An 11,339-nucleotide genomic window follows, 5' to 3' on the forward strand; every position below is an offset into this window, starting at 1 on the left:
TCCCGCACATCTTGACTCACGGAAAAACAGCGCCGCGTACACACCTGCCGCAACTTGATTGAGATGCAAGACACGCGCAATTCGTTTCTGGAAAAAATTCGTCATAGTTGACAAGACTTCTTGTTATCAATACGAACTTACCACCAAGCGATGAAGTGCAGAAATTCACATGAAGGGGCATCGCCTTGACGTTGTAGCCGACATTCAACTTAATGTAACGCATGAGTTGAACAATATCTCAAAGAAGGACTTTTCTGAGAGTTTAGCATGTTTGCATGAACTTTCTGCGAAGTGTACTAAAGTAAGTGAAGACTGTTTAGAATATCTGAAGCATTACAATCACCTTCCTAACTTTTCTCTATTTTTTATTAACGCGATCTTGAAACTTTTTGGATGAGAAGGTATGAGGGACAGTATTTGATCACAAGCTGACTGTCCATTATCCCCGATCTACTTATTTATTGCAATCTCATAACATTAAGGCGTGGAACAATGATTCCTTGTACGTTTAGCTCCTTCTAGAGTGTTCTGCAAAGATCTGTTCGTCCTTTCCGTTTAAGTCTTCTATGGACGAAATGTCGCCTGGAATGTACACAATCAGCTTAGCAATCCTGAGGACTACAGATACAACATTGATGTTGGTTATTTTCAATTATTTTTACAAGTCACCCCACTTCCCGTCCAACCTCCTCCAAGTAGTGCTCTGTCGTCTTTACCAAGATTATATTTGTCCAATTAGCATGTAATATGTACGCGCAATTTGGTTAATTTTACTCCAAGAATTTCTAAATAATTCTGATTTTCATGTTACCCAATTCTCATCTTTGTTATCACTCATGTAGGTACTCTAACATATCACACCTCACCTAGCCGTAACATAACTCTTTGCTTTTAGCTTCGAGGTTTTAGGTAGTATTTTCATCCTATTAGACGCTCACTTGAGCGATTTTATCTCTGTTACCCTCTCATGTCCAGTCTTCTTAAAATAAATGAAAAGTGGAAAATGGAAACTTAATATGTCTTCTCTTGATGGATGTTTAGCGGGGAGAACGCAAAGATACGTGCGCCCATATCCTTGCAACAAATTTACTTAAATAAAAAGTTGAGTGTTAAGTTACATTGATGTGGAATATATGAATAGTCATCCTATTCAATTACTTTATACTGTATTTATGTAAACAAAAGGACGAAGAACTAAGCGACTAAGCAACGAAAAGATTTCTTCCGCTATTCTGCTGAAGGCTGTATGAGATACCTGGGGTGTCTCAACCAACAATATCTTTTTCTAGATGTTATCTCACATGCGAACGAAGTCAAGTTGAAACTGCTGCAGGTGTTTCGGAATTTTCACTCCCATGCGCACACTAAGGCGGGCTTCTGGTGTCTTCCTCACACACCATTTCTTCCCAGATAGTAAATCACATGTGTATCAAGTTTCATTTAATTACTCCAGGTGATACGGAGTTACGCTGAACGTGCACTTGTATCCATTCGTATAGTATCATCAGAATCAGCCACAGACGTCCACTTCCGGGTAAAGACCTCATCTAGAATTTTTCATGTTCTACAGTCCTCAGCTAAACGAAATCAAATTGCTCCCGAAAATTTGCTAATGCAATCCAGTCACCTGACGGTAGGTCGTCATCTCGGATTTCCCATTCACAAGGAATCATGCAAAGAAAGAACTTGCTTGATCCATCTGCCATCCATTCGCCTTTAATTTTCAAAAAGCGCTCCTATCCCGTCCATTCGGTCATTGCCTTCAACAGTACCGAATATTAGTTTGTGCTGCTTATTTTATGTATGTTGGTCAGACATTATTTCAGTTTTGTTGTAATTGGTTCAATCTTTACTTTAAATTTGCTCTATTAAGTTCTTTCATTCCATCTTGAAGTTAATTCGCAGCACGGATCAACGGTATAACGCCATCAATAAACCAAATGCAATTCGTGTGTGTTCTGATAACAAGAATTCCATTTCTGAATTACTAGTTTCAAGAGCCGAGAACCCGCTTCAACACTACTTTCTTCTTACACAAACGTTCTATAAATAATTTTACAAGTTTCTTTCCTGTAAGGTTTCGTTCAGTCTTAACCATTTACACCGAATCACCAACTCCTGGCATCTTTCCTTTCCTCGTAACTTGCATCTCTTCCGGGATTTTTCCAGAATATTATTATTGTTGTTATCTATTTGTGTTTCTGATTTATACCTTGAACTTGACAAACATTTAAAGAACTCCTGAAGTGCCTGTATGATTTTCTCTTTGTTACTAATTGCGCCATCTATCATCTTACCTGGAGAATTCTGGTGCCTCCAATACAAAAGCACCTCATTTTCTTTCATTATACATCTATTGTTTTCACTTATCTCTATAACCAAATTTCCATTTTATCTTCTCAGTTCTCTCCGAGACATCTCCGAACAGTTTTATTTAAATCAGCGTTTTCTGTCGTGTTCATGTCATTGTATGCTAGACGTTCTCGCCTTCTGTCTAATAGTCGCCAAGTTCTATTTTAGATTTGTTTTTTGTTATGTAACTGCAACGTGTTTTTTGTGTGTGCATAGCTAACTTCGTTAATTAATTGCCTCTTTCCTCTATGTCTGTATAGGCACTTTTCCTAAAATAGTAAACTTGCTGCTTAATTTTTTCCGGTCTACCTCCCATTCTTCAACGAATTTTTGTATTCTACATGCAGAATACGTGCCTGGTGATCATATTTGTCAAATATTTTTGCCTGTTTCTACTCTGTAACTTTTGAGTGTATGATCAACTAAAACCCATTAGTGTTTTAGTACCCTCACACTCCGAGATTTTTTTATTGTTTGCTAAAATTTCGTTTTCATTTTCATTTGATTCTTGCCATGTCTATTTCCTATTTAATTTCTTGTGAAAGACTGTGTTAATGGCAAATATCATATTATTCCGCGTAAACTCTTCCAACGGAAGAGCTCTGTCGTTTCTAGTACCACACAAAAAGTTTTCAAATGAAGAGTCGTTCTGCAGTTATTCATTAAAATTTGCCATTATCATCTTGCAGTGATATTTATTGTCATTTTCCAGGTGCTGTAACTCGTCGCAGAGGTTGTCTAATCTTCTCATCACACTGACAGCATATTGAAATACAGTGTCGAAAGATTTCCATGGAACACCATTTTTGTTGATTTTCGAAACTACTCTTGCTCTTCTATTGTAATACCTTCAAGGTATATCTATAATATTATTGTACACAGAAATGCTTACGCCTAAATTTCCTCTCTGTTCCATTCCTCTGTATTAAATCAAGTTTCCAGATTTTGATTTTATTTGGTCTTTATTTATTCTCTGACTTCTTAATATTCTGATACATCCAATTTAATTTAATGATTACTGACGATTAAATACGAGGTGTCTCATCTAAAAGTAGCTAGACGCATTTTCTCTGGTGTTTCGGTAATAATTTGCTATATCATTTTTTCCAATGTGTAGATGAAGTTAGCCCAAAAAGGACTGTCTAGAAGGGTCAGAATGTGACATCTGGAAAATTTCAGTTTAATTGTTATTACAAGCAAAATGTTTTTGGAGTGGAATTTTATGCCCATTTCAATAGAGGATCCCAGTTTTTTTCTGTTATTCAGATTAACGATACGTGTTCTTAGGCACAGCAAAACACGAGAGTAATGAGAACTCCAGCAGCGACTGACTAGCACTACAGCACAGCGATAGCAAACAAATGGGACATTGCAAGCTGGGTAAGAAAGGCGTAGTGAACAAGTGTTTACCTGTACGACAAGTGCTAGAGAACACTCGAGCTGCCTGTTTCTTCCTTTTCTTACCGCAAAGCATAGTTAAATACAGAAGGTATTATTATATTTGAAACATAAGCTCCGACTGGATACGGATGAGGAAGGGAGTAAGTTGTGTCCTTTTTAACGGATCTGGTCCGACATTTACCTTCGTAAATTTAGGGAAGCTACGTGAAACCTAAATCTGGGTGGCTGGACAGGGCTCTGAACCAGTCTCCTCCAGAATGAGAGCCCGGTACAGCTGTGCTATCTGACTCAGTTGGAGAGATGCTACCCTCAAGCTGACAAAAGAAAATACATGTAGCAATGCTCCTTCAAATAGGCTGGACCTACCTCTGAAGCTGACCGTTATAGCAGAACTCCATGAAACATCCAGTGGCCAGCATCCGAGCAGGTGAGTTACAACCACACAAAGTGATCACGTTTCATAAACTCTAGGGAGTGATCCAGCTCCCAAGTTATTCAGCCCGTACATTGAGCTAGTAGCAAAGAAAGCTAAGAATAAATTTGGTAAGGGATTTAAAGTCTGGGAGAAGAATGAAAACTTCAAAATAAATAAAGTAAATAAAAGCAACAATAAATATCATTAAAATGGAACGGATAGTGACCTGAAAGAGATCATAAGATGAACATTAATAAAAGTCAAACTAAGGTAATAGGATATAGTTAACTTACGTCAGGTAATAACAATAATAATAATAATAATAATAATAATAATAATAATAGCCGGCCGCGGTGATCTCGCGGTTCTAGGCGCGCAGTCCGGAACCGCGCGACTGCTACGGTCGCAGGTTCGAATCCTGCCTCGGGCATGGATGTGTGTGATGTCCTTAGGTTAGTTAGGTTTAAGTAGTTCTCAGTTCTAGGGGACTGATGACCACAGCTGTTAAGTCCCATAGTGCTCAGAGCCATTTGAACCATTTGAATAATAATAATAATAATAATAACAACGTTGCATGGCTGAACTGCATCGGGCAACACTTCGGCTACTTGCTTGTCCAAGAGTCATGGGAACTTTTTCTATTGTTTTTTCTGTATTTTTGTTGTTTTTACTTTTTTTCGTACTTCACGTTCTCTCACCGTTACTTTCACTTCAGTTTTGTTTTGTTTTGTTTTTTTTTTTTTTTTTTTTTGTCCTGGAGCTCAAACCATGATAAAGCATACCTCAGAGCATTTACTCACTTATACAAATAAGACAATTTCTGTTCACTCTTCATTCTCATACTTTTTACTTTTCAGCTGTGCGTAATGATTGTGTCTTCCTTGTCAGAAACGAGCCACGTGGTCCACTGTGTTCGTGAGAAACAGTCTGTTTTATCAGAATCATCAGCCACGTTTTTTCCTTCTTTGTTTATAGTGTGTTATATAATACTGATTCAATCTTACAGAACTGAAGACTTCAGAATATTTAATTTTTCTCTATTTCTCCAGAGAATGTTAGTTAACCAGAAGATAATGATGAGATTGGACCACTACATTCGTAAAACGATCAAGGAGCTTGCCCCCTTTGCGGGGAAGGTACGTAGAATCAAATTAAAAACTTAGACTAACTCTTAATTTAGTAAAAGAAAAAATATTTTTGTAATTTTGTAATTTTTATTTGTTATATAAATACATAAACAGGTATCTCGGGCGGAGACCAATGTATCCAGTGTGACGCCCGGTAATGATGCGGGAATCATATTCGGAATTGAGCAGGTAAGTTTTACTATGAGAGCGGCTCATAACTGACGACGGCAGAAGTCAGGAAGACATGAAATGTAGACTGGCGATCGTAAAACTTTTTCTGACAGGATGACATCGAAAATAAATTTCAGTTTAACAAAACAAATAAAGTCTCTACGTGCTGGCCCAGATGGGCCAATCGAAGCCACCCGACTGCCGCGTCAACCTCTGCTAATGACGTCATACAGGTGCGGCATCGAGGGCAGTGTGGTCAACACACCACTCCCCCGTCATTGTCAGATTTCGTGACTTTGCAGCCCGCTACGTCTCATCAGTCAGCTCGTCAATTGGCCTCACAAGGCTGAATGCACCCCGTTCGAGTCCTCCAAAGCAGGAAAACGTCTAGGCAGTACCATGAATCGAACCCAGGGCCTCCAAATATCCGCTGACCACTGTCCACTGAGCTACTGAGGCGCACAAATTCAAATGTAAGCAAGTATTTTCTGAAAGTGTTTGTTTGGAGCTTTCGTAACAGCTTCTGAAACGCGCTGCACGTTAGATGGGCAGATTGAGTAAATAATGAAGAAGTACTGAATACAAATGGGGAGAGAAGGGCTTTAAGGCGTAAACTGAGCAAGAGGAGGGTCAGGTTAATAGGACACATTCCAAGGCAATAAGAATCGGTTAATATGGTAACAGAGGAATGTGGGAGGTAAATACTGAAAACCTGTGGAGGGAGACCAGAGTTTGAATACTGAAAACAGGTTCAAATTGATGTAGGGTACAGTTCTTATGCAGGTATGAAAAGACTTGCACAAAAAAGACTAGCTTTTCAAAGCCGTCTTGGAACTGACGACTGTGTCAACAATAACATAAGAGCTAGAGTTTGCACACGTATTGCGAAAACCGGCATTGGTTGACTGTCAGAGTCAAGCAAACTCTGTTGTTTGGAGTAAGGTTCAGCTACAAGGCTATAAACATCAAGGCTATAAACATGAAGGCTATAAACATCACCGGCAGACGCCGTCTGAATAGTTTTCTGTTTGCGAAATACAGAAAGCAGCCTTTGTGAGCATACATTAAACAATGTGTGTGGTCTAACACACAGCTCACGGTCATCCTCCCACAAAAACGCACACATACGTGTTTAGACAAACATATGCACAAGGAAGCACACGAGTGACCCCTTATTTTTTTTCCTTTACTGCTAATTTCAAGTTCCAATGACGGGGTGATGTGAACATAGAACCTCTCATACCTGTCAGCCTCATCAGCTCTTGGTGTACTGTGCCTAGCGAATGGGGTTCAGACGACCTAATATCAGGATTAAGGCCTTAAACCTGCAGCAGAGTACGTGCTGTATCATTCCACAATGAAGAGAGAGTTACGACTAGAAGCTTAGATGACAGACCCAACACCAGTTTCATCTACGATGGGTCAGTTACCCATTCAGGGACAATACCCAAAATAGCCCTGAAAACAACGGACTACCTCCCACTGAAGACGAAAACAGGCGTGGAGGACGACAAGCGAAAATGACACATGAAAAAGCCTAACGTTTAAAGCATAGAGGAGGCTACTGCTATACTTCCAAAATTGCAACGGACTAGCTGCAAGTGACTATAGACTTTAATTCATGATGTGAAGCAGCCACAGATTCCCTGCTGCTCACTGCGAATGGTCAGCAAAAATATGGGTGTCCCAGTATCAATGGTCAGTATTCACAGATATGCCAGGAACGATTACTGGAAGCAAAAAAATAAAATAAATATGTGTGAAATCTTATGGGACTTAACTGCTAAGGTCATCAGTTCCTAAGCTTACACACTACTTTGTTGTTGTGGTCTTCAGTCCTGAGACTGTTTTGATGCAGCTCTCCATGCTACTCTATGCTACATATGTTAAGAGTTACGAGCAATTCTTAATCTTCGCTACTGTGAAATACATCTCTTCTACTGAACGACTGCTCGTAGCTCTTAAGGCATCTATTTTGGAGCCTATGCTTACTAGACAATTTTTTTCTTGTTTTGGTCCATACTACCACCTCCCAAAGTAATGAAAGAAAATTGCTTGCAGCAGAAAAGGTTTGGTTCATAGTATCGAAGATGGAGAAGTCCTCATAGATTTTCGAACTCTTCGAATGATCTTTCCTGTCATATCCCCGAATATTGACCGTTCTTCCTGTGACATCTTTAATAGTTGCAAGCCGACTGAGGCACGGAAAATAAGAACTCCTAACTGTGCGCCACTGGACAATGCTTGTTAATCGTACAGCATCACCTTTAGATTAAAATTAACCAAGCCAGAAGAAAACTGTATCACTATTTGTTCAGTGCATACATTATTTTGCTCAGAAAATAGCAAATAGTTTGCGTGTTTGAGCCCTGGCTGGCTCATGTTATGCGTTGGATTAAACCTTGGTTGCTATTCTGTGTTTAGTCTCCCAGGGTTATCACGATTATGCTGTTATCCTCTCTCTCCGCGAGTGGCAGCAGCCGTGTGTATCGATATTCGCACCTTGTACTATCTTTGGCCTGGCGCTTATAGTTTCTGGCTGTGCTGTGTGCGACCAGTTGGTCGATGGCGTGGAGCAGTGAGGAAATCTCCGTGGTGCATAGCTTGGAAGGAGCTGCTGGCGGCGTCTACGCGCAGTCGAGTGTGTGGTGCTGTTACCATTGCTATGAGGTCCGTGGCTCACCGATCCTGGACACGAAAGTTGAGTTTCTACTTAATCTACCAGCAAGTCACGACTGTTCACATTGTGTCATTTGGATTTCGTTGTCCACTGTTGGGACACTCCTATGAGCAATAACATGTGTATCCAAGTTGGCAAATTTTAGCCACCCTCTGGTGGAGTTTAACTGTACTTGGTTATTTTGAATTGAAGTGTACCAGCGGAATCTTCTGCCTTGTGGCCGTTAACGTTCCGGTTACCTGCCCTGGCCGTCGACGTAAATTCAGGCACAGTATTTTCCTCATCATGTTGTCACTGTCCAGCACGGTGAGTAATTTGACAGCTCAATGTAAAATTGGTTGTGGGCGTCAATACTTTCTACCTTGTTCCATTGAACTCCCTGTCGTGTGCTGGTCAGGTGGAGGGGAAGTTATCTTGTCGGTGAGTCCGTTGACTGTCTGTCGGTTAGGTTGTCATCGGATCGAGAATGGTTGGGCCGACTGCCTGTCTCACCTAAGTGAGCGTTAGTGTTTGAATTCCAGGCCCACCCTCGGAAACTTCTGAGCGCCGTTAGGTGTACTGCCTTTTCTTATTGTTCTTGTTGTTTGTATTTGTATGGTTTCCAGCCGATTTTTAAATTAAGGTTGTTTTGCCCTTGGTGTAAGATTGTTTCGGCCTTCCGCCTAATTTAAAGAACTTTTTCAAGTAAGGCCTTTGGCCTTTTTTAAAAAAAAATAAATTTGTTGAGACTTAAGTGATGGGCCTTCAGCCGATTTTAAATTAAAGTTGTTTTGCTCTTAAGGTGTCAGATTGTCTGGGCTTTCAGCCTAATTAAAGAACTGTTTTAAGGTAAGGCCTTTGGCCTTCTAAAAATTTATTTTGGTTTTCGCCTTAAGTGATGGGCCTTCAGCCATTTTTTTTAATTAAAGTTGTTTTGCTCTTAAGGTGTGAGTTCGTTTGGGCCTTCAGCCTAATTGAAAGAACTGATTTAAGATAAGGCCCTCTGCCTTTTAAATTTCTGGTTTTGGTTTGAGTTTTAAGTTATTGGATTTCAGCCGATTTTAAACTAAAGTGGTCTTGTCCTTAAGGCATGAGATTGTATGGCGTATTCAGCCGGTTATTAAGTTCCAAAAATTAATGCTGTATTTTTTTTAATTTTCTTGGCTCTTGTAATGTTTGGTCAAATAAATAAAGTTGTATGTTCGAGTGTAACTAACAGCCGCTAATTTTGGCCCCTTTCCACAATTTAAACTACCTGTCCTGTCCTGCGGGTTTATCAGGGCATCTCAGTGTTCTCTTCTTCATTTGCCTCATATTATCTGCCCAGTACTGTGAGGAATATACCAGTTCAAACACTGATAGCAACCTTCTGCTTCCGGTTTAGGTGTTCCCTCTTCATATTAAATTTTTATATTCGCACCTCTGTGCTGGCGTGAGCTATCTGATCTGATAAGAAAGTTTCTGATCTTTACCGCAGAGCACCCTGATTTCTTTAGGGGTGGGAAGTTCTGGAACGAGATCCATTCATCCTAATGATGATAAAACTCTGATTTGATAAATAAGCGATGACCAATAGCTATATTTATGATGTGGCGGAATGAATAATGAAGGCCAAGAAGAAAAATAAAACCGTTCACCCAGTGTGATTAAAAAAGTAATCAGTCTTTCAGCACAACAAAGTAGTACACGACATTCCGAAAAATAGCATCAAAGATGGGAAACTGCTACTTACACAGCTCCTGTGTTCTGCACCATCTCAACAAAAGCTTGCTACAGACAGAAGAATCTTCCAGGGAGAATACACCTCGCCCCCATGTACCACTATTATTGTTATTTTTTTAAGAAAGAAATCCCCGCGATCAGCCCTGAAGACCAAGTGATAATCGACCGACCGCCGTGGCACCCTCAGTTATTTATCATCGGATGCCATACGGAGGGCGAGGGTCAGCACACCACACTCCCGGTCGTAGTAGACATTCCGACCCTGGAGCTGACCTTGGCATTACGAGGTTGAGTACACACCGGTACAAAACTCCCACCAAGAAAAAAAAACTCCCACCAAGAAAAAAAAACTCCCACCAAGAAAAAAAAACTCCAAGAAAAAAAAAACTCCAAGAAAAAAAAAACTCCAAGAAAAAAAAAACTCCAAGAAAAAAAAAACTCCAAGAAAAAAAAAACTCCAAGAAAAAAAAAACTCCAAGAAAAAAAAAACTCCAAGAAAAAAAAAACTCCAAGAAAAAAAAAACTCCAAGAAAAAAAAAAACTCCAAGAAAAAAAAAAACTCCAAGAAAAAAAAAAACTCCAAGAAAAAAAAAACTCCAAGAAAAAAAAAAACTCCAAGAAAAAAAAAAACTCCAAGAAAAAAAAAAACTCCAAGAAAAAAAAAAACTCCAAGAAAAAAAAAAACTCCAAGAAAAAAAAAAACTCCAAGAAAAAAAAAAACTCCAAGAAAAAAAAAAACTCCAAGAAAAAAAAAACTCCAAGAAAAAAAAAACTCCAAGAAAAAAAAAACTCCAAGAAAAAAAAAAACTCCAAGAAAAAAAAAAACTCCAAGAAAAAAAAACTCCAAGAAAAAAAAACTCCAAGAAAAAAAAAACTCCAAGAAAAAAAAAAACTCCAAGAAAAAAAAAACTCCAAGAAAAAAAAAAACTCCAAGAAAAAAAAAAACTCCAAGAAAAAAAAAAACTCCAAGAAAAAAAAAAACTCCAAGAAAAAAAAAAACTCCAAGAAAAAAAAAAACTCCAAGAAAAAAAAAAAACTCCAAGAAAAAAAAAAAACTCCAAGAAAAAAAAAAACTCCAAGAAAAAAAAAACTCCAAGAAAAAAAAAACTCCAAGAAAAAAAAACTCCAAGAAAAAAAAAACTCCAAGAAAAAAAAAACTCCAAGAAAAAAAAAACTCCAAGAAAAAAAAAACTCCAAGAAAAAAAAACTCCAAGAAAAAAAAAAACTCCAAGAAAAAAAAAAACTCCAAGAAAAAAAAAACTCCAAGAAAAAAAAAAACTCCAAGAAAAAAAAAACTCCAAGAAAAAAAAAAACTCCAAGAAAAAAAAAACTCCAAGAAAAAAAAAACTCCAAGAAAAAAAAACTCCAAGAAAAAAAAAACTCCAAGAAAAAAAAAACTCCAAGAAAAAAAAAACTCCAAGAAAAAAAAAACTCCAAGAAAAAAAAAACTCCAAGAAAAAAAAAAACTCCAAGAAAAAAAAAACTCCAAGAA

The 11,339-nt window shown here is 38.5% G+C and overlaps 1 protein-coding gene across 1 annotated transcript; it reads left to right on the forward strand.

The window, feature by feature from the left end:
* Positions 1 to 575: 575 nt before the first annotated feature.
* Positions 576 to 11,099, forward strand: LOC124709033 (stress response protein NST1-like; the record flags this gene model as incomplete). Its single annotated transcript, XM_047240680.1, has 3 exons — positions 576 to 637; positions 4,046 to 4,180; positions 10,610 to 11,099. Coding segments are annotated over exons 1-3 (687 nt in total), but the record flags the coding sequence as incomplete, so codon positions are not given.
* Positions 11,100 to 11,339: the final 240 nt, after the last annotated feature.

Source organism: Schistocerca piceifrons, chromosome 7 (assembly GCF_021461385.2).
Source record: "Schistocerca piceifrons isolate TAMUIC-IGC-003096 chromosome 7, iqSchPice1.1, whole genome shotgun sequence".
NCBI classification, from domain to species: Eukaryota; Metazoa; Arthropoda; class Insecta; order Orthoptera; family Acrididae; genus Schistocerca; species Schistocerca piceifrons.